This window comes from Pelodiscus sinensis, chromosome 2 (genome assembly GCF_049634645.1).
Source record: "Pelodiscus sinensis isolate JC-2024 chromosome 2, ASM4963464v1, whole genome shotgun sequence".
Taxonomy (NCBI): Eukaryota; Metazoa; Chordata; order Testudines; family Trionychidae; genus Pelodiscus; species Pelodiscus sinensis.
Window position 1 is genome coordinate 213,608,543 of NC_134712.1, and position 24,148 is coordinate 213,632,690.

The following is a 24,148-nucleotide window of genomic DNA, read 5'->3' on the forward strand; positions in this document are numbered from 1 at the left end:
TATTAATCACATTCCATCACTAATGCACTGCTTTATACTTTACTTAACATGAGTTCATAGGAATAATTTCATAATTTGGCTACTGTGGCTCTCAGTCCTTCTTTAAAAGATTTTTTTTCCCAATGTCACATGGCTCAATCCTGCAACACTTGGTAACGTAAGTAATGATCTTCCTAAGAATTCACAGCCCATACACATATAGTCTGTTGAAATCAATAGTACACCAGAGCAAGCAATGGTCATGAGAAACCAGTATCTTTAGTCACAGAAGTTTATAACTAGGGTGAAAATCACCTTCCCCTGCTCGAAGTCCAAGTAATAGTGGATGGGCAGAGGAGAATGAAATTCACACAAATACTATCTTCTGCTCCAAGTACATGGCCTTCAACTTTGCCCTCTCAATCTCATATATATATATATATACATATATATAAAGAAAAACCTTATTGATATAGGATACTCCATTGCACATGCTCCTCCCCCTGAGGATAGGGTAAGAGAACAAACAAAACAAAACATGGCAAACATTAGTCACATTGCTTAACACACTACTGGGTTGTACTCAGGTACTATTGCCCGGAGCAGGGTGCACAAAGGCGAAAGTAAGCCCGTGTACTCCAGTGCAGCTCATCAATCAGCAAGAGTGGCGATCTGCCCCTCCTTTTCTGGCTCTCATCCTCCATAGAAGCCCAAATTACACACACACACACCATAACCTCCAGCACAACGTGGATGACTGGGGACAGAGAGGAGGGGCATGCCCCAGACTTGGTGGGCCCAACTCAAAATCCACAGCTCCAGGTGGTGTGGCCACAGTACACCCAGGCTCTAGCCTGGGAGCTCAGGAGGCCAGGCAGCATAGTCCTTGCCACCCTGGCTAGTCCCAGGGACCCAGCAGTTGAGCAGTATGGTCTCCACCATCCCAGCCTGCCTCAGAGATCCAGTGGCTAGGCAATGCAGTATCTGCACTCCCTGTCCCAAGTTCCTCTACACCCCCTGCCCTGACCTCCCATACCCCAACCTCCTGCCCTGACGCCTGCACTCCCACACCCTTGCTCTGAGCCCCCCATAGCTCCTAACCCCCCTGCCCTGACTCCAGCACATCCCCACAACTTAACCCCTGCCGATGCCTGCACACGCACCCATACATAAATCCCTTGCCTAGAGCTGACCAACACCCACACCCATCCCCAAAACCTGCCCTGCACCCACCCCACCCCCCGCACTCCATCCCACACTTCATTTCTAACAGGTACTATTGTATCATAACCTCCCACCAACTCCCTGCCTTGAGCTCCCCCAGGGGGGGTTGCAATACTACAGTACCCAGGAGTGACAAGAGGGGGCACAAGGGGCACATGCTCAAATCGCCATGGGCAGGATGGGCAAAGGGGTAGCAGCTGGCAAGGCCAGAGTATCTCACAGCCTGGGAGACTAGCCTGGGAGCCTGGCATCTGCAGCAGGGGTTGGGTCCCACCATATTCACCGACAATGGGGAAGGGGAAGTGGAGTGACTCAGCCCTAGCTCACTGTGCTCCTCTTGCTCCCAGTCGTGTCACTCTGGGGAGGGGGTAAGACTCCCTCCCCTCACTTCCGCACTCACTGGCAGGAAGTGTAGTGGCACAGCCAGGGAAGCAAAGCAAGCTGAGCCAGGTCATTCTGCTTCCATTGTTTTCATTACATACATGTAGTCATTATTTTCACTTTTGGCTGCCATGTGCTACAATGCTGCAGTGAAATGCTTGGGGTGTCTTTGGATGGGAGGAATGACACGATTATTACTAGCACACTTCATCATTGGTGCAGGTGCACCATTTCAGATGGGGGGGGGCGACCTGTGTGCACAGTGCCTTCAGTAGTGTTACTGAGCATGCTCAGTACAAGCCAAGCAGCAAAAGGGAGGGTGGGGGACTGACCCTGTCTGGTTTCCCAAATGCACCCATCACTTCTTTCCAGGGGCTACTAATGCACTTGAAAAACTAGTTTTTGGCAGGTAACTTAGCAACTACCTGACAGAAACACTGTATCTAATTCCTATATAAAAGGAGGAAAATTAAATATATATTAAATCCACTCAGCTCTAATACTAACATATTCTGACATCTTGTGCGAATCACTTAAGAGACACTGTTTAGACTTAAAATTTTAATGTAAAGTCTTACTTTGTTACTAACTCCAGAGAGAGAGAGAGAGAGAGAAACTGTCAGGATTCCTGGGCTCTATGTCAGTTATGGGAGGGAAGTGGGATCTAGTGAGTTACAGCCGAGGAAGATACATCTGGGTTCTATAGAAAAATATCAGAATGACCATACTGGGTCAGACCAATGATACATTTAGCCCAGTATCCTGTCTTCCAACAGTGGCCAATGCCAGGTGTTTCAGAAGGAATGAACAGAAGTGGCAATCATCAAGTAATCATCTCCTGCCACCCATTTCCCAGCTTCTGGCAAACAAGAGGCTAGGGACACCATCCCTGTCCATCCTGGCTTGTAACCCTTCCCTCCCAGCAGTTCTGGAGCATGCAAATCACATGATTTGTGCTCTGTCCCCAGTCCTCCCTCTCTCTCTGAGCTGGAATGCCATGAACAGCTGATTCATGGCATTCTAGCTCTGAAAAGGAGGGGGAGGAACAGTGGACCACAGCTCCTCCGAAAATGCTGGGAGAGAGAAACAGGACATGAGAGCTCTGGTACCCCTCATGTGCAAGAGACACAACAAGGGGAGGGGAAGAGCCAGGGGGTCCGTGGGCTGCATGCAGCCCAAAGGCCACAGGTTGCTGACCACTGCTTTATATAGAAGCAATATGATATTTTCTGTTTTATCTATTTCCTTTCATTTGCCATTGTGGTGTATAATTCACCCACCTGTGTTAGATGACGCTGACATTCTTCACAATCTTCTCTAGTCTTGACAAAATTTAATAATTTTGTATTTTCTACAGATGTTGCTATCTCGTTCTTCACCTTCTTTCTCCAGCTACTGATAGGTATGTTCAACATTGCCACTTCTAATAAGGAAGTTTGGGAACATTATTTTAAAAATTGACCATTTTTCCTAATCTCAGTTTTCTGCCTCTTTGTCTTCATAGAGGATGGGGGTTCTTATCATGTGCTACCTAATGCCCATGGTAAAATCTCAGTGAAGACAAGATCATTTCTATTTTCTTATATATTAGTAGGTTGAGATAAATCCTAGGCTCTCCTTGGGTGTTTACTTCCACCTGATAATGCATTTGAAACCTACAAACTTACTTGTTTTCCTAAGCATTTTATCATGAGTTACCAAGTGTTAGTTAGCTAACTGTGGTAAGAAAACATTATTCCTAGCATAGATACACATGCTTATGTGAGCTCCTAATCCATGACAAAATTTAATCTTTCATGTCCTGATTTCTTAGCATATGCATTCACTAAAAATAGTGTATTTTTACACCAACCTCATGCCCCTGACTAGTTACATCAAGGACAAGTGCCTTGTCTCCACAGCAGAGACAACTACCTTGAGTCAGCTGTTTCAATATAAAAACATAGTTTTTAGTCACATTATCCTAGTTCCTTGCTAGCCTCTTGTCATTGTCAAGGACTTTTTGAAAGTCTTAATGTGACATTGCATATTTCTTCTTTAGCCACTATTTTTAACCTATTCAAAGACTACTAAACTGGAGAAGTAGGCTTTTCTTCTGCAGAACTCATACTGATTTGTCCCTGTTACATCATATTCATCTAATTCTATTTTTAACCATTATTTAAGGCAGACTACCTATTACTTGCTGCGCTTTAATTCCCCTTAGTCTCTCCCTCCAATAAGCCAGCAGATGAAGCAATTGCTTATTTTGTTGGAAGCTCCGGCCCCTGCACTTTCTAAACTCTTGGATGAACAGTCTCCAGGCCCAGATTTGTTGCTCTTAACTGAATGTAAAGAATAAGGTTGTGCCGCTCCTCTTTTGACCTCTCACTGCCTGGTACTGCTTCAGCTTCATTACCTGGGCTGCGTAGGGGAGCGTGGCTTACTCTGGCCCCCAACCCAGGCGTGACCCGCGAAGGGCTACAGCATCCCTGCATTGGCTTTCTCGGCCTCAGCGGCTTTCCTCACTGGATCTGCTCATGGGACAAAGGCCTTGGCGACTGAAGGGCAAGGAAGGGTCCCCAATATGATGCCCCTAGCGGGCTGGCTGCGGCCCACAACGCCCCTAGGCACTGCCCAGCCGCAGGGCGGAGCCCCGCCTGACGAGGGCCGGGCCGAAGGCGGGCGGCGGGGCGCCAGCGCCGTGCGCCCTGTAGGTGGCGCCGTGCGCCCGCCGCTTGGGCCGCGGGAAGAGGGGCCGAGCTGGGCCTTGCCGCCTGTTCCGCTCAGTTCCTGGCCGGAGCGCGCGGCAGCCGAGGCGTCTGTGCGGCGCCGCCATGGGGAAGCGGGATAACCGGGTGGTGAGTGACGCGGCGCGCGGGCCGGGGCTGGCGGCAGGGCCGAGGGGAGGCCAGGCGGGGAAGCGCTGCTGCGTCCCGCGCCGCAGGCTGGGCCTGGCCCGGCTCCGGGAGACCTGGGTGTAGCGCTCGGCCCGGCCAGCAGCGCCGCAGCCGTGGGCAGGAGCGGGCTCGGTGAGTCCTGCTCTGCTCCAGGCGCCCCATCCCACTCCCCGTAGTGCTCTGGCGTGTCCCCGGGCGCCCCTCCATGCTGGTCTGCAGGAGGGGCTCTTGTTGCTGAATTGTTTGAAGAATATTTGTTCCATTACTTTCGGGGGCAGCCCCCCAGGCGCGCACAGTTCCCAGCTGGAAAGAGTAGGAGGGGCGGCCTTGTTCGTCTGTGACTGAAAAAACAGCGAATAGTCCTGCAGCACCTTAGAGGCTAACACAAATGTAGATGGTTTCACGAGCTTTCCTCAGCATCTGAAGAAGCGGGTTGTGCCCACCAAAGCTCATGATACCACCTACGTTCCTTGTTAGGCTCCCAGGTGCTGCAGGACTATTCGCTTTTTTCCCCCAGCATCAGCGTTGTCATTCATCTTAGAGGTGGTTCCTATCAGCATGAAAGCCTTGACTCTGTGTAAACTGGGTACCTGTGATGACGATAATTACAATATAATTCTGCCAAAAAGGTCTCCCATCAGTAGCAAGGGATTCTTGAGTAAGCCATATGGGCTGGCATGTTTCCCAGCAGAGTCAAAGACCTCTACTAACTGCTCATAAATACTATATTGTGCATCATGTATTCTTTCCAAACAGGGTAGCCATATAACCCATTAAATTTACTTGTATCATATATGAACCTTTCCTCTCCCAGTCAAATCCAGCAAAAATACTAATGTCTATAGTTTCTGTCTGATAACTGTTTTATGAAAAACTTAGGGTGCTGGCCAGTTGCTTGCAAAAAAAATTCCCTAGCAACATTATTTTATTATTGAGTGTGGTTTTTCAATGATTTATGGAACCAAAAAAAAAAAAACCCACAAGGTCTCTGGCCTAAACTATTGATTACATGCAGGTCCTTTTTTTCTGCACAGACCATTGAGGCTTTATTGTCTTCAGTTGGTTGTTCCCCAGAACTGGGGTCAACTAGGGATGTAAGCATCTCATCAACTAGTCGACTATCCAATAAGCAAAATCTTACCGGATAGTCAACTAGTCGCTTCCCCCCCTTGCTGCCTCTATCACAAAGAGGCAGCAAGGGTGGGGGGGGGGAGGGGAGTGAGTAGAGAGGATGATAGGGGGAGCCAGCTTAAAAGCTGGTTCCCTCAAGCTCCATGGGACGGGGCAGAAGCACAGTGGTGCTTTTTTGAAATGTAGAAGAACCCCAACAGGGGCTCTTGTACATTTCAAAGATTGCAATGCTGTGTGGAGTCAGGGGCCTCCTTGCTGGGGCTCTTGTACATTTCAGAGATGGAATGTGTGCTTGCCCTTATCACTAATTGAATAATCAATAGAGATCCCATTGACTATTTGATTAGTTAGTTGATATTTAACATTCCTAGTGTCAATCTTCTCACGTATGATCTGATTGTAGGATTAGAGTTTGATTTTAGGTTGTCAATATCCCTGTCCTTCAGGACCTCCTTTTCCACTAGTCATCCACCATTAACTATTTATTAATATATTTATGCTTCACCATATATTTATTTCATTTAATGTTATTAAAATTTTATAACTAACAAGTTGTGATTAAAAATAAACCAAATCACGTTCTTTCATTTCAGCCTTTCCCTCTTCGTTGTTTGTATTTCAAATTTAGGCTGTAATCCTGCAAGCTATTCCCAAGTGTTCAGTGTCTTTAGAGGGGCTTTGTCTGAGCTTAGTGGTCTCCCTGCAAAGAACAATTGATATTATTCAGACCCTAGACTGCAAGGCCAGGTTTACAAAATTTTTGCCACTAATGTCAGTTAGGAATGTGATTTTTTTCCTCTGTATCAGTTTCATGCTAGCAAAAGCCCTGGAGCAGATGTAGTTTTTTATTGGCAAACAAATGTGCTTTTTTTGAGAGAGATTCCCTTCCCCTCCCTCAGAACTAGTATAAGCTGTATCAGAAAAAAGAACTGTTTTGCCAGTAGAGATGTGAATGTTTAACCAGTAAGCCTGATCCTTAACAGGTGAGGCTTACTGGTTAAAGTTAATTGGTGGGGCTGATGCAGCTCCCCACCTGCCAGGGGCATTGGACTGCTCCAGCACCGTGAGGGGCCTGTCATGGACAGGAGTTGCTCGGGTCATCCGGAGCAGCCCCTGTCCGGTGGTGGGCCCAGGCGCCCCTCAGGCAAGAGCTGCTCTGGGGTCCAGAGCAGTCTCTGAATGCTGCGGGGCTGAAACAGCCTCTTCCCATCCCCCCCTTTAATTGGTTAACTGATTAAGTGACATCTATAGTAGAAGTGTTTGCTTGTATAGCTGTGCAGACAAACTTTTCTAGTGTAGACTAGGACTGTTAGATGTTGTTTAGTTTAATAATCGTGTAACCACACCAAGACTTAGCAGTTACCTGGGGGCCATCAGATAATCATGTGTGGGGCTGGCAGCCAGCATGCTCCTGGCCCCACTCCCGAAGAACCCCCTACTGCCCTGTGCTGCTGCCTCTGGTTCAGAAGCAGCAATGGGGGGAGTGCATGTAGTCATTTGGATTAACTGATAAACCCAGGCTTATTGGTTAATTGTTTAAACATCTATACACTAACATCTCAAGTGTAGACAGGGCCTAAGGCAAGAGCCTTCTCTTTTTTGGGTGTGGATAAAGCACCATGTACACAAATTGTGCTATAGAAATGAAATTACAGAAATTACCACCCTTGTTTGTGTCAGGACAAGAGCACGTTGGGAAAGGCATCAAGCTTGGAGGGAAAGTGTAGAAGTCTGTGCCCATTAGGGCAGTGGGTCTTAAACTTTTTGGCACACAGCTCACCTTTCAGCTGACCACCAGCCAACCACCCATGATGACAAAATGCGTGCAGGAATGGGTGGAGTCTGGCTGGGAGGTTGGGTGCAGGAGCTGGCTGGGGGGGCGGGGGTGCAGGAGCAGAGTGAGCAGGGTTTGGGTGGGAAGGTGCAAAGATGGGGTGGGGTCTGGGCTCATTTATAAACCTTCACAGTTGCATGCAAGCCCTTCCCCCGCATGCTGCTGCCTCTGTATCAGAGTTCTCTCCCTCCTCCCACCCCCTACCCCGCTGTGTGTAAAGCTGCTCTCTTTACTCATACTTTTATTGGTATTTGAGTCTGTATGTGTGTGTTCCGCCTCTCAAGACATTTTTAGCAGGTTTTATGTCCCTCAGGGGTCTTATATTTTTATATATATTTGTGTTGTATTTAAAAAATTTTGTAAGCCGCCTTGAATATTTTAAATAGAGAGGCAGGTTACAAATATTTTAAATAAATAAATAATAAACATATAATCACTGATGTTTTCAGTGGCTACATATTTACCTATAAATGTGTTTTAACATCCCTAGTCGGATCGGAGATAGGGTACAGGTGCCGGGGTCTGGGCAGGAGGGATGGTGTAGGAGCAGGGTGGGGAGGTCTCAGCATGAAGGAGGTGCATGAGGGAGATGGGGAAGTGGGGTCTGGACATGAGGAAGAGGGGGGACATATACCTGGCATCCCCCTGTTCCCAGGCACTATTCTATACTGCTCCCATGAGCCATGATTCCAGGGAAAGCCTCCAGACAGTGGTTTCCTGCCCTGCCGTTTCCCCAGCTGGGCGGAGGGGGAGCAGCAGCACATGGAGCAGCTTCCTGCCCCCACAAGCTGGATCCATCCTACGAAGCTCCCTGACCCTGGACCCTTCTGCCCCCTACATGGGGAAGCCAGTGTTGGTGCTTCAACCTCATGGGGGCAGTTGCGGGGCTGGAGTGCCAGACAGGCTTCCTGTTGTGGTGGGGGTAAGCCCTGAGTCCATGGCCCACCTACAAGATGGTCACAGATCATACTTTGAGAACCACTGCACTAGTGTAGTAGTTCTCAACTGGGATCCATGGCTTCTTGATGGGGGGTCACATGCACCTTCAGAGAGATGATGCCTGAGTCCTGCCACATGAGGCTCCCTGTGTTGTTGGTCCCTGAGCAGTTGCCCCAATCCCCTAACGCTGGTCCTAGCTTTTAAATGCAGAAAACAGTTGCTATGGCACAGGTGGGCTGGGGAGTTTTTATGGTATGTTGGAGGGGCCCCAGAAAGAACCAAGATTGAGAACTCCTGCATTCGAGAACATTCTTCTCCAAAATCTAGAATGCAACCCAAGATTCCTGAGTCTCACCATTCCTCTGCAGTTAGTGAGTGTCTGTCCTGCTACTGAAGTGTCTCCTCCTCTTTTAGTACTGGTCCACCTAAAGCTTGACAACTTACTATTTACTTATCACTGTTATTTACTCAATTAGCTCAAGTGACAGAAAATCTAAAGGGTCCAGCCCAGCTGGAGAACCATGTGGGTTTTAGTATGATGCCATATGATAGACTGTCTAGGTTTTTGTTTGTATACTTAAAAAAAAACCTGTGTGGAATTAGACTCTTAAAGTGTAAAAAGTCATTATTGATTTTAGCAATGTCGAGCACCCAAAACTTAGGAAATTCCCTATGTATCCTTAATTTGGCCACTTCTTGCGTATGTATTAGGGATGTTAAGTCCTGTTTAATTAGTTAATTGGTTAAACATTACGTGTAACCCATGAACTTATTAAATGGGAGGTGGATGGGGGGCCATTCTAGAATGGCCCCTGTACCACGGGTCGGAGCTGTTCCTGGCCCTGGGTTGGGAACCAGCAGCCTCCTCCTCAGCCCTTTCCCCAGCTGCTGCTTCCAGCCCCGTGCGAGGCTGCCAGCTCTCAACCCATGGTCCACTGGGGTTCCACAGCAGCCCACTGGGGTTCCACCTTATGGACTCCCTGTCTGCCCCGCACTCGTACGTGCCCCTCACACACTGGGTCACTGAAGCCCCACACTTCCTACTCCTCCCTCTCCCTCCCAGCACTTTCAGAGCGCCACTTAACACCTGATTCACGCTCCATCCCCTCTCCTTGCCTCTCCCTCCCAGAGCTTCAACAGCCACCAACAGTGCATGGAGGAGAGAGGTTAAAAGGGGAGAAGCAGGCTGCAGGGGGAGCTCCAGTAATGTTTTAGAGCAGGGATTGGCAACCTTTTCAAACCAAAGAACCAAAGTCCATCAAAATTAAGAATAAGCGGTCAACAAAGAGCCCATTTGCATGGCTGAAAATATACAACTTCATATTATTGATCAGTGGTTCCCAATCTTTTTGATACTGGGGACCAGTAAACCCATTCACAAGCTTTTGGAGGACCGGTAACATTTATTTGCATATTTGCATATTCATTAAGCAAATGATGAATATGCAAATAAATTGTTTCTGGTCCTCCTAAAGCCTCCAGTGTCAACAGGAGCGGGCCCGGTCGACTGCCCTCGGTGGTTTCCCGACCCCATCCCCAAGGTATCTACTTCACCCCCATTTGGGACCGGTAAGGTTAGAAGGTCCCTCTCAGGCCTGGTGGGTGACTCGGCTCGTATAGGCCCTGGAGGTCGGGTGAGTAGCCCCATGTCATCTACCCCAGTCACTCCTGCGTTCGTGGGTGAAACTATGAGTTGCACCCTGCCCCGGGGAGTGCTGCTGGCCCTACCTGTCCTGCAGGTTATTCAGCCCCCCCTCCTGGCCCCAATCCCGGCCGCTTTATTGGCTGGCGCCAGCTCCCCCAGCTGTATCTAGTGCTGGGCATTTTGCATCGGTGCGCACGCCGCCTGGCCTTCTCCCTGGGTTCTAGCACCTGCTGGATCTTGCCCCGTCACCTGGGAGCATGCCCGGCAGAGACGCTGCACTGGCGGGCTCTCTCCCAAGAATCATGCGTGAAAATTTTTCTGAGGACTGGTATTTTTTTTCTAAGGATTGTTACTGGGCTGCGGACCACACTTTGGGAAATGCTGTTATTGATAACTGACATGATGATTAATAGCAGCATAAATGAAACATTGTACTCACAGACTTTATATAATGGGACTTATGCTGCTGCATCTTTTCGTACATTTCTTTTAAGTTTACATCATAACTGGTCAAATTTAGGTTCATGCATGCATTAAAGCTACATGCTTTATGCTTTTTTAAAATTTTGAATTGTTCATTTTAATTTAAAAAGTTGCATGTATTTTGGGAATGACAGAAGAGCATGTTTGGTTACATACTGAGCCATAGGTTACAGACCCCTGTTCTAGAGATTAAAATATATGATTTAGTACTTAAATGCTGCTAAATCACCAAAGGATTTTTTGTTTGTACAGGCAGTCCCCGGGTTACGCGGATCCGACTTACGTCAGATCTGTACTTACGAACGGGGCTTTTCTCGCCCCAGAGGACGCAGGCGGCGGGACCGCCCAGAGACGCCGCGGTCCCGCCGCCCAAAAGCTGCTCCGCGTCTCCCTGGTCTGCTGGGGGGGGGGGGGGGCGTCTGGGCGGTCCCCCCGCCCGGGTCCTCCGCAGCTTTGCACCGCGTCTCCCTGGTCTGCTGGGGGAGGCTAGCTCCAACCCCCCCCCCCCCCCAGCAGACCAGGGAGACGGGGAGCAAAGCTGCGGAGGCCCCGGGCGGTGGGACCGCCCAGACGCACCGCGGTCCCGCGGGATCCTCCGCGGCTTTGCTCCGCGTCTCCCTGGAGTGCTGGGGGGGGGAGGGGCAGCTAGTGTGCCGCCCCCCCCCCCCCCCCCCCCCCCCCCCCCCAGCAGACCAGGCTTTTCTCGGGATGCCTGGGGTAGAGCAGCTGGGGTGCTGCCGGGTTGGTCCCCGCAGCGCCGAGGTGTGGCGCTGCGGGGACCTACCCGGCAGCACCCCAGCTGCTCTGTCCCAGGCGTCCAGATTCAGCTTCTGTTGAAACTGATCAGCGGCTGATTCCAGGATGCCCAGGGCAGAGCAACTCTGCCTCGGGCTTCCTGTAGTCAGCCGCTGGTAAGTTTCAGCAGCGGCTGAATCTTGACACCAGTTCCGACTTACATACAGATTCAACTTAAGAACAAACCTACAATCCCTATCTCATACGTAACCCGGGGACTGCCTGTTTACATATATTATGGTTTTAGTATTAACTACTACATATGGGACTTGTTTTTAATGTGGTAATATTGTCACTAATTTTTACTGTCGTGTGCCACCATCAATTTGTTTTTGGCCAAAGTGAGTTGAGTGCCAGACAGTACAAGACTAGAGATGTAAAGTATTATTACAGTGATATAACAGAACATTGCAGCCAGAAATCTCAGAGCACATTATAAAGGAACTACTAAGTATCACTAGGCTGCTGGATACGCCCTTGTTCCTTTTATGGATAAGTATGTAATTCTGAATTGGAAACGTGTTGTCTGCACCTTAGCTTGAATCATCTGCATCATCCTCTGGCTAAATGCCTTCTATCTTTAAGAAATATAGAATTAATTTCAGTATGCGAGAAAAATTGTATGTTTGGGGTTTTATTTGTTTTTGCGGTAAAATAATTCAGTTTATTTCTCACTTTGTTTTGTCATCTCCAAGGCTTATATGAATCCCATAGCAATGGCCAGATCACGAGGTCCTGCCCAATCCGCAGGGCCAACAATACAGGACTACCTGAATAGGCCACGGCCAACATGGTAAGCGTGAAAATATCTGATTGTGCCTTTTGCAAAACCATTTATTTCATGAAAGATACTATCTTGTTACGTGTCCTCCTTCCTAGGGATGTTAGTGGCTAGTCAGCTAACCATTTAACCGAGAAGCGGTTGTCTCCCCCCCCCCCCCCCCCCCCACAGTTGGAGCCAGCCTACCAGTCTGAGTTTTAAATGCAGACTACATGGGTGGGGGAGAGGCACAGGTTGTTGTGGTTAACTAGGACCATTAACCGATAAGCAACCATTTATTGGTTAAATGGTTAGCGGACTAGTTAACAGAGGCAGCAGTCCGAAGCGGCAGGCAGTTTCCTGGGAGTTGAGCTGGGTGCACACTGGCTGCTGGTCCCACCCCAGGGGGCATGGAGTAACCATGTAACCTCTAGGAAATGTAGCAATTACACGATTATTAAAATAACAGCTTTCTAACATCCTTACCCTTTCCCAGCATATACTGTGATATTTTATAAAGGGATTCCTAATGTCTGACCAAGGCATTTTTTCTAAATATCTGTCCTAATTGTATTTTATTTTTAATTGTGATAGTGCAAGGTGATGCTATTTCAACAACCATTTCTGAAAAGGAATATATTGATTCTTAGACATTTTTAGAAGCAGTTTCTCAGGTCATGTCAACATTATACATTTTGGTGAATTCAGCATACGTTGATGGAAAGTCTCCTCAGTTAATTTATTGTATGTGTACATGTGCATTTGGCTGCTTGCATCCCCACTGCAAATATTCATCATTCCTGCTTGTATTGATGCTCACTGTAGTGCAACACTCACAGATATCCCACTGTGTCGTCATCTGGTGCCTTGTTTTCTAAGACATTTTTGCTGCATATTGTGGGACAGAATTGAGTCACACAAGAATGACCTGGAGATAAGGGTCAAGTTCCCATCATGAACTTTCTCCAGTTCATAATGCCGTTCACATCCCTGGCACCATATAGGATATAGTAGATAGAATTGCAGAAATGGGTTCTGAACATCAGTGGGGCAAAAGATAGCACTGGGGATGTGAAAGTGTAAATGTGTACATAGTTAACTGATGAGCCTGGGCTCATTGGTTAAATTTCACAGCTACATGCAGCCCTCCCCTCCCCCACCTGTGTCTCTATCAGAGGCAGAAACATGGAGTGGGAGCTGATGGCAATGGGGAGCTGGCTTAATACAGAGGCAGTGGGGGGTGACAGCTCCATGGGAGATGCTTCCCCTCTCCCCCACATGTAAACATGTAACCACTGCATTTTTTCAGCGGTTACACATTTACTTAAATAAACACATTTTAACTAGGGATATAAAATTTTGATTAATTAGCTAATCTAATAGTTGATGCAATTTGCATTGATTGTTCAATTAGTTGATAAGGCCCTTCTGCCTTAGGGCCCTTCTGCCTTGTTCAATTAGCCTTAGGGCTGTTGCTACACTTCAAAGGCGAAAGCGGTGCAGGGAGCACAGGCCCAGCGGGGGACTCAAGCAGTCCCCCACTGGCCCTGTGCTCCCCATGGTGTTTCAAAGCGGCAGTGCCACATGGAGCCCGAGGTCAGCAGAGGTATCCCCAGCTGGCCCTGGGTTCTGTGCAGCACCTCTGCTTTGAAATGCCATGTGTAGCCCGGGGCCAGCTGGGGACTCCCAGCTAGCCCTGGGCTGCACGTGGCATTTCAAAGTGGCAGACCCCGAGTTCCACACGTGTTGCCTCTCTGAAGCCCCCTCTTTTCTCCCTCCCTCTTGTTGCCTCTTTCTGATAGAGACAGCGAGGGGGGCGAGCGACAGGTCGACTAGCATGTCTACTATCCAATAAGTATTTGCTTATTGGATAGTTGACTAGTCATTCACATCCCTGATTTTAACATCCATAGATAGCACCCATTTCCCTATTTTGACACAAGCCTTCTTTCGCTACAGAGAACATTAATAGAAAGGGCTACTTTTCTTTGAGCATGCAAGTGCAGGTAGATCACCAAGGATGCTCTAGCAATATCATTATGGAAGCTGCTGGAAGAACACAGGACTGCAGAAAGCAGCATGTAGGCCGATTCTTTCCCAATAAGCCAAGCATTTTTGAAATGTCAGTAGTGATTCTGGAGGATCCTGTCTGTTCCTTGCTTCCTTGGGTCATGAAGCCATATGCTGTACTGCTTTATTGCACCAAGGAAAGATTCAGCTACCAGCTCATCAGGTGCAGAATGACAGTTGAATGTGCTTTTGCTAGATTGCCAGCATCCAATGTCCCTTTAGTGTTTACCTACAAGATGTGATCACAGTGAGAGAAGATTCCAGTGGTTATAGCTGTCTTGTGTGCTGCATAATATCTGTGAGGCAAAGGTGGAAAAGTTGTTTTGAGGATGGAAAGAGGGGGTGAAGTGCATGTATTGAGTTTGAACTGCCAGATATAAGGGCTATGAGCTCAGCATGGATCTATGCAGCTGACTGAGCTCTAAAATTAAGAACTTTGATGTAGTCGTGTGGACTGTACTCTTCTTGGCCTTGAAGTGTTGGGGGCTGTTAACAGTTGTTAGTGCTTAATATACTTTTGTGAATATTTTTAATGAATTTATGAATTAACTGGCGCTTGCTGTATATTTATAATTTATGACGCTGTTTTTCAAAGAACCTATGAGTTCTGTCATCCTGTAGAATTACACATAGCTGGTACTTGGTATAGCACTAGGTATTCTGCACTGTATATTATGAAGTAATAAAGATAAATTTATTTAAAAAAAATAGACATTTTTTATTGAACTTTTTTGGTATGTAATAAAAAACACAATACAAATGTCTAAAATTAATGGAATCTCAAACTTTAAAATTAGAAAGGTAGAAAACATTCCTGTCCATTTAAGTCTACTTTCGCTTCACATATGCCATCTGTGGCTCTCACATGTCAGTGCATGTGAGGCCATGGCTGTCCTTACAGTTGTCCCCTAGCATGGAATGGTAGGAATGCATCCAAGGATACCACATGGAATTTTGGAGGGTGTAATGAGCTCCTCAATTGGAGTTCTTCATTCACTGGAAAGAGAGATGTGTATGTGAGGTTAACAAGCATCTACAGCATTTGTTTGCTGCCTGAGTGCACTTCCCTCTTCTTTTTCTGCAAAAACTCCTGAGCCTTTCTCCTGTTTGCTCTTTCCTTGTCCGTACTTTCTGAAGTATTTACTCTACAGTAGGGATGTGGGCTCATCAGTTAACCTTCATGGCTTTTGGGTTCTGTGACTCCTGGGCAAAGGAGTTCACAATAGTGATTGGAGTCATCACTATCAGGCATTGTGGAACAGCTGGCATTGATGGGGAACTGTTATAGTTAATATAAGTCACACAGCATCTACACTCCTGCTGTGTTGATGTCAGTTGTTCAACTATAAGTTAATGCCATTTGGGGCATCACCTCCTCATAAGAGAGTGTTTACATCTACCTGAGGCAAAATTGAGTGTAGACATGTGTAATAAAAGTCTGTGCAAGGTGGTGACTTACATCATTGTGACTTTGTACTGTAGACTGGGCCTAAGTATAGAAAAACTTGACACCTCTATTCTTTGTCATGGCTATCACCTGAATTGTGGAGGTAATTTTTAGTGTAAGTAATTTTATTAACAGTGTTACACATGAAAATAAATTTTTCTGGATACATTTTTAGAATTGAACTTTACCTTTCAGAATTGTCTTATTAAGAATTATACCATAACTTTAGCTGAGTTATTAAAATTATGTTGTGTTGAATTCATTTTATCTTATAATACAACAAATTCAAGTAAGATCGTACACAGGAATTTATTTGCAAGATTTAACCTTTAAATGTTATGTAAATTGTAGCATAACTCAAAGATAACTCCTTCTTTCTCCTTTCATGGGATATCCAGCTAAAGAGTAACTTGGATTACTGTCAGTGTTTTTCAGTGGAAATTTAAAAAAATCTTAATGATTGTTGGGATTTTTTAGGTGTCTGTATGTGTGTGTACATGTAAAATCTCTATATTTTTATATAAAGGGAAGAAGTGAAAGAACAACTAGAAAAGAAAAAGAAAGGCTCAAGGGCATTGGCTGAGTTTGAAGAAAAGATGAATGAGGTTTGTGATTTGATTTATTTTATGTTGGTAGATCATTTAAAAAAATGAGTGTGATCCTTTGTATTCTGCTGTCAATAGCAGGATGAAAGTGCACTGTGTTGTGTATCAGTGTGTGTGATTCTTCATGAGCTAACTTTTGTTATTAGAATATTTAAAGTTACAGAGCAAAAGTAATCTTTTCCTTTTCCTTGCTAATGCAGAATTGTTCTTTGCAGTATATATCGACAAGTATCATCCAGTCTAGTTTTGAAAAGGTGCCACCTGAATAGAATTTGAACTCTTGTAATATGCTAGGAGGCCACACACTTCATAGCTTTTTTAGACTCAGTTTATTGCATATCCCAGGGTCTTCTTGCAGCCTTCTATTCTACTCCACATGTTTCTTGTGTACCACCCACCTACCCCCTCTTATTTCAGGGACTCCTTGTAACTCCTACTCAGTCTCCCCTTACCTGGATTCTATGCAGTCAGTCCCCCAGTCCTTCTTTTCTTGTATCAGATCCTCCATTGTCAACAATTCTATTTATTCTCCACCCACCCACCCTCAGGTTGGCCACACAAGTTTGCCCAGTCTCCGCTTTCCACCCTGGATTCTGTGTGCTCATTTTTTCACCTTCCCACCCTACCAGGGTCCTATTATTTTACACATATCAGAAGTTCTGCTAAACTCCTATTGCCCCATATCAGGTTCCCCATTTCCTCTGCCCAAGGGTTCTGTGCTTCCCCTCTTCCCCCACCTTCCCACCATACTAGGGTCTCCCATCCTCCTACACACCTGAGGGGCTGTATGCACATCTCTATTCCAACTCACCCATCGTTATTTGTCTGGGAGATACTTCAACATGTGGGAGTTATTGTTCTGTTGGAAGGTGATGGGTGTTGTCAGTCAATTATGTGAATGTTCCCATTTTTCCCTTTTCGTTTTTGGATTTTTCCCCTAGTTAATAGTGTTCTGGCCATTGTCATAGGACATTCCATAAGGGTTGCACACTGGAAGCATGGTGGTATAGAGGAGGAGGAGGAGGAAGATTTCAATGACCCCCAGGTGTGTGCAGTGCAGTCGACTTACAGAAGCAGTATTGTGTGAATCTCTGCTCAATGTGAAACATTTTCATCACAGACTGTCCAGGTCTGAACCCAATATCTTTGACTAAAGAGACACTCATATTTGGTGACACTTCATTTTTAAAAAGCAGATTACTTACATTGCTACAGTGAACAATGTATGTACAGTTCTAAATGTAATGTTCAAATACAGATAGTCAGTTAAAATGTTCATATGTTTTTAAAACCTGCAAAAATAATACTTGTGTGGCTCTGTCACAGATGGACGATTTCAGAGGCTCCTGTTAACACCAAAAGTTTGAAAACTATGCCAATGGTCATGATTTCTGTTTTTCAGAATTGGAAGAAAGAACTAGAAAAACACCGGGAGAAATTATTAAGTGGAAGTGAGAGTTCCTCCAAAAAGAAGGAGGTAAATACCTTGAGTTGGATTTTTTTGGTATTACATTCTTGCCCTGAAACAGCCATCACCAAAGAACATAGGTCAAAATGTGAATTCAGAATTATTTTCCTTGTCCGTGACGTATGTCAAGAGATCATGATGCTATGTAACAAATTGTCTTTCTTTTTAGAAAAAGAAAAAGGAAAAGAAGAAATCAAATAGGGTGAGCAAAGTTTTCAGGTTTTTAAGTTTTACATGGCTTGAGTTCCTGAAAAGACAAAATAGGAGTGTAATTTGGAATTTTATGTAGATGTTTAAATAACTATGTTTGTGTTGCCTGTTATATGAGAGTGTTAGTTTAGTTTGTATTTGAGGAGGAAAGGAGAATCTTAACATTGTTTAAAAATAAAAAGGCCTTGCTGATTTAAAAATAGAGAATTTGGCCAGAGAATGCCATACATATGTTGTTTGAGGAAATATCACTCCTACAGATTAAATTAAGAAAATCTCCGCAGGCTAGACTCTTGGAACTAAAATCACTATAGAGAACATTTGCAAATGCAGAGACATTTGGGAGAGTATTTGGATGTTCTTTTAACTGTTTCTCAAACAGACAAAATGCTGCATCTCACAAGCTTTAATTTTTGTTGTGTTTGGTCAAGTTGTCTTCATCTTCCTCTTCTTCATCAAGCTCTGATTCTTCCAGCAGTTCATCTGATTCTGATGATGAGGTGAGAACTAACATACCAGAATTGTACTTTATATATTTTCAAAGAAAATATGCTAGTGTATAATTCTAGGATATGTTGGTGCCACTTACTTTGTTGTTCAGGTTTTATTAGGGTAGTGCATTCAAAAAGAAATGTATGATTCTTGTTTTAACATGGAATTAGTGGTTGTGGATTAGACAGCAGTTTAACAGAGGCCCCAATTCAGTAACTACTTATGCATCTACTTACTCTACACGCTATGAGCAGTCCTATATATTTCAGTGTGGCTGATCACCATGCATACATGTAAGCACATGTGTAAGTCTTTGCAGAACTGGAACCATATTTTTGTTGATTGATAGTAACCTTTCATGGCCATAGATCTCAGGAACTGTTTGATAATTTATCTATTAGTATCCTATTAATTATATCTGTAGGTTTTTGGTTTATCTGTGAGATCTGAAACTATAACTGTAGTTTTTAAAAGGGAGGTGAGTTAAAGACCTGGAATTTTTTCTATAGCCAAGATAATACATGATAAAACAAGCTTATTCAAATAATTTCTGGTCTCACAACTGCTTTTGTGTAAGAGATTAACATTTTGACCTATAACTTGTTGCAGACCCTCAATTCTAGTTAAATTCAAAGGGCGTTGAGAGCACTGAGCCCACTATCAAGTCCTTTAGCATTTGCATTTCACTTAGAGGGCTAGCAGAGATGTAGGCATGCTACAGAGGTAGCAAACCGGTGGAAGGAGTGGTTCTATTTATTGTGAAACAGTGGGTTATAAAGTAAGCCCCAAGGGGGCTTTTAAGTGATGCTTTGAAGAAAGAAAGTATACAGTTGGGAACAAAAAAGGCAAATGTTCAGAGCTGTCACAGGGAGAAAAAAGACTTGCCTCTTTCTTTACATGGAGGAAGGAAACTTCTAGTGCATCAAGAAGTATATAAAGGGACATGAGAGTAGTATATCTGTTCAATTAATAGAATTTTCTGTGCTACAAAATATATTTTATAAAAACATTAAAAGAACACTAATGAAATACTTATTTGTAAAAAGTAATTTTGGTTCATGATAACTTTTTAACACTGGTTTTTGCAGCATATAGGTTTAGGCTGCATCTACCTGAATTTTATTCAGATCTTTTTATGCATGGGCTTAGGAAGGTTATCCTCTTGAATACAAATAAGAACTTCAATATGAACTGAATTTATTTTGTGTGGCAGACTTATAAATTGGATTCACTGTGATTTTTATAGAGAATTGTATATTATTTGGCATTTCTTCAAAGAAAGATTAATTAATTTACCCACTAAATTAAAAATAAAACGCCAGGCACACCATTATTACATTGAAATAAAATCTTCATGGCATTTTAGGCTAGACAATTTTGAAGATGAAGAGTCAGGCCCTCAGATATACTCTGGAAAAAATAAATAAGGAAACTAGAAAAATTTGGATTTGTCATTAACATAAATTTTGAATAAATGTTGAAAAAATTATGAATACAGGCAGTCCCCGGGTTACGTCAGTCCGACTTAAGTCGGACCCCTAGTTACAAATGGGTGGGAGGGGTCCCCTCTAGGCACTTCTCCCCAGCAGACCAGGGAGACGCGGAGCTAGCGCGCCCCCTCCCCCAGCAGACCAGGGAGATGCGGAGCGGCTTTTCTGGACGCGGGCAGCGGGACCGCTGAGACGCGCCACGGTCCCGCCGCCTGCATCCTCCGTGGCGAGAAAAGCCGCTCCGCATCTCCCTGGTCTGCTGGGGGGGCTCTGCTAGTGTGCCTCCACTCCTCCCCCCCCCCCCCCAGCAGACCAGGCTTTTCTTGCTGACGCCTGGGGTAGAGCAGCTGGGGGGCTGCCGGGTTGGTCCCTGCAGCACCGAGGTGCAGTGCTGCGGGGACCTACCCGGCAGCGCCCCAGCTGCTCTGTCCCAGGCGTCCAGATTCAGCCACTTTTGAAACTGATCAGCGGCTGATTCCTGGAAGCCCGGGGCAGAGCAGCTCTGCCTCGGGCTTCCTGTAGTCAGCCGCTGGTCAGTTTCAGCAGCGGCTGACTTGGGAACACCTGGGGCAGAGCAGCTGGGGTGCTGCCGGGTTGGTCCAGTAGCGCCGAGGAGCAGCGCTGAGGGACCAACTCAACAGCACCCCAGCTGCTGTGCCCCAGGCGTGTCCGATTCAGCCGCTGCTGGTCAGTTTCAACAGCGGCTGAATCTGGACGCCAGTTCCGACTTACATACAAATTCAACTTAAGAATGAACCTACGGTCCCTATCTTGTACGTAACCCGGGGACTGCCTGTATCATCCACTCCAGTGGCCAGTCATCTCAGTGCTGTATTAAATAGAACATACTTACATATAGGACCTTATGTTTCTGTATTCTTCAGACTGAATATTCAGTTACAGCTTTACTGTGAATAAATACAAACTTTCTCTCTCAAACATTTATGGATAGGATAAGAAACAAGGGAAAAAAAGGAAAAAAAAGAAGTATCGTTCCTCACGGAAATCTTCTGAAAGCTCTACTTCTGATTCTGAATCAGGTGGCAAGGTAATATGGAATTATGTATTAGTGTTGTGAATATATTTTATTTATATTGTGAACATTTTAATATCTGATTTTGATTCTGCGTAGCTACATATTTATTTCTTTTGCAACATGCAATGCTACTTTATGGGAGCAAGCAGTGCTTGCAGCCTTCTGCTTCCATAGAACTGAAACTAGGTATCATTAGCCCTGTTTTAGCTCAGCACACTGGCTGAAAGGAATAATTTGAACTTTAGAGAGCAGGCTTGTCAATGATTCCAAACTATTATCACTAACTTTCAAATTATAAATGTGAATTCTGTCTTATTTCCTGCCCAAACAAGCTCAGTTTTAGTGTAAAATAAGTAACATCTATAAATTTCTTAATTCTTTATTGATGTGTTGTTTTCACCTGTAGTAGGTTTTTTAATGAAGGTCTAACAGGAATACCAGTGTTCAAAATACTTCCCTACCAGATATCTGTAGGAAAAGTACTTTCCCTTCAAAAATCATTCACTCTGCAGCACAAATTGAGCCTTACATAAGTGCAGTTATGGGGATGCTTCCCTTTTCTTTGGTGTATTTGGAGTAGTTCTTACCCAGTTAATTAAACTTTCTGATATGCATTTTGGACTTTATCTTGAGTAAACTAGAAAATAATAATTACAGTAAAACTCCAATAGTCCGGCATCCAATTGTATGGCACTCCTGATAGTCCGGCATCAAAATGGCAAGAGCCTAGTGAGTGAGCTTCAGCAAAAAACAAGTCACAAAGCAGCAGCGGTGTCATCTGAACCAAGTGAAACCGAACGGGACTGAGTTAGTCTGCCACTGGCATTGTGTGACTTTGGATAGTGCTTGTTCTACAATAAAAAGCGTTAAACCAACACTTTATATACTGTCTGTCTGTCTGTCTGTCTCTATAGATATAAAAAACCATCTTATAGTACTTCCTGATAGTCTGGCATATCTGATAATCTGGCACCACCTAGGTCATAAAGGTTCCAGATTATCGGAAGTCTACTGTAAATTGTAAGGATCCTGTCATCTGTCTTCAATTCTTTACATTATAGCAGTTTTAGTAATTATATTTTTGGTGAAAAAACTGGTAATCTAAGAAGCCATTTATAAAAGCTCTGTGAGTCTCAGTCCTGTCTGTTTTTCTGAAAATAACCTCGCTTAGTGTATGTCGGGGTGGAAAACCTTTTTTGGGTTGGGGGCCACTGAGCCACAAGAAAATCAGTCAGGGGCTGCACACAAGTGAGAAGCAAAGTGAGAAGCCCCTGACTAAGAAGGAAAAAAAGGCACTCCCCACCTTCCCCTCACACACCAGAGCCTAGGGGGGCCCAGGCTACTAGATTTTGTATACTCCAGCCATGCTGGTGGGTGGTTGGAGCACCAGTGCAGGCTTCCCAATGCTGAGCCTCAGGGGCCGGATCCAGGCAAGCCAGGGGCCGCATCTGGCCTGAGGTTCTCCACCCCCCCCCTCCCCCCGCACCCTCCTCGCAAGAAACTGAGGTTCCTGAGCTCTTATATAGTGCTTCTCATCCATAGATCTCACATGATTAAATCATTCCTCACACACACACCATTTTTTTTTAAAGGGGGGGAACGGCAACATACTGTCTGGAAGCTTTCCATGCTGCAAAGGGGCACGAAGCCAGATAAGCATTCCCCCTCATGCCCAGACCCCCAGAACTCCAATCCCCCTCACTCACTCCCCTTCCCCCGCCAAGACCCTATCCCCCAGCCTGCTTCTGCGCCCTCCCCCCGGTCAGACACCTACTCCCACCCTGCTCCTGTATCTACTATTGCTCCTGCACCCTCCCTCCTGACCACACACCACACCCTCCCTTGCTCCTTCTCCCTCCATCTTTCCAAACACCCTATTCCCAGCCTACTTCTGCATTCCACTCCCTATATAGATCCTGCATCCCATCCCACTCGCTGGCAGCCTTTTCTTGTACACTGAACCCCTAATTTTTGTCTGTACCACAGAACCTAAGGGGGGGGGGGGGCATAAAATCCACTAACTCCAGAAGCCCAGAAAAGTAAATCTGGCCTATGGGAAACCCTGAACCTCAGTCCTCCTTGTCCCTTCCCTTCACCCTGTGGGACTGGAGCGCTAGAGGAGTGAAGTGTCTCAGTTGGAGGCCACATCGGTGAAGGTTGGGGGTTTTTGGAGGCGTTTTTTTTACTTCTCACTTGTATGGCCCCCAACTGATTTTTCTGTGGGTCAGTGTCCCCTATCCCAAAAAAGGTTGCAACCCCTGCCATAAATAAAAAAAACATTGAAATCTTTTGTGTTGGTCATAAATTAATATTTTACTTTATTTAAAATAAAGTTTTATAAACTAACATGAGAAAGTTAAAATGCTTAATCTGTTTAATAATTTAAATTAAAGCATTCTCCTTACCTGCAGCACTAGCATAATGTCTTGGGTGTAATTATGTAATTAATAGTGAGTTTCCATTAGCAACTGGTGGTCTAAAGAAAGGTTTTCATGGAGACCGCCCTGGGCTCCCTGCTGCTCCACAAGAGCCCACACCGTGTTACTTTAGTGTGGATAATGGACACACTCTTTGAGTCTTCCTCATCCAAGCAGTTGATGATTTTAACAGCGTGTTAAGATGCCACGTGAAACACTTGGTGCATCTACAGAGAGGCAGGATGTATTGTCTCTACAGAGAGGGTTGTCATGACGTGTTTTTGAAGGGTGACTAAATGTTAACTGGATTTTCTTGGGTAATGTCAACAGATTGCTCTGGGCCCAAGTCTACCTTAAAGCTTAAATTGGATCAAGCCCTTTGTAAGCAGATTGGGAAGTGGTCTCATTTGGCAATTATTATTAGGTATTATTTACATAATACAGGCATTGCCATCATGGTATTGACATATACATTTCTCAGTAGTTTTACATATGAAATAGCCCAGACCCATTGACCTCCGTGGGAAATGTAACTTTCAAGCAGAGGTGGTGAGGGTTAGTGACATGGCCTTCTCCACCCTTTAATTGTCATGGTTAGTTCAATATTGTCATTCTGGCTTGTGGAAATGGAGGACACTTGATAGTTTTGCAGTAACTTGAAAATATGCAGTTGCAGTATATCTCATTAGGGATGTAAATTCCTGTTAATTAGTTAACTGTAGGGCTGTCAAGCGATTAATCACACGCGCCTCCCTTTTGAAACACCGCGGTGGCGTTTCAACAGGGCAGCACTGCATGGAACCTGGGATGAGCTGGAATCCTCAGCTGACCTCAGGCTCCATGCAGTGCTGCCCCTTGGAAGC

General features: G+C 45.2%; 1 protein-coding gene across 4 annotated transcripts in view; it reads left to right on the forward strand.

The window, feature by feature from the left end:
- The first annotated feature begins 4,234 nt into the window (after positions 1-4,234).
- FAM133B (family with sequence similarity 133 member B) overlaps positions 4,235-24,148 on the forward strand; it is a 32,193-nt gene continuing 12,279 nt past the window's right edge. For 2 of the 4 annotated variants that reach the window (XM_075922370.1, XM_075922368.1), the window contains exons 1-7: positions 4,236-4,424; positions 11,986-12,083; positions 16,094-16,172; positions 17,575-17,649; positions 17,810-17,842; positions 18,282-18,350; positions 20,785-20,880. In XM_075922370.1, the coding sequence (XP_075778485.1) occupies positions 4,401-4,424; positions 11,986-12,083; positions 16,094-16,172; positions 17,575-17,649; positions 17,810-17,842; positions 18,282-18,350; positions 20,785-20,880 (474 nt within the window). In that variant the 5' untranslated portion in view covers positions 4,236-4,400. Of the gene's footprint in view, positions 4,425-11,985; positions 12,084-16,093; positions 16,173-17,574; positions 17,650-17,809; positions 17,843-18,281; positions 18,351-20,784; positions 20,881-24,148 lie in introns of all 4 variants that reach the window. The other 2 variants (XM_075922369.1, XM_075922367.1) reach the window with 2 other exon arrangements.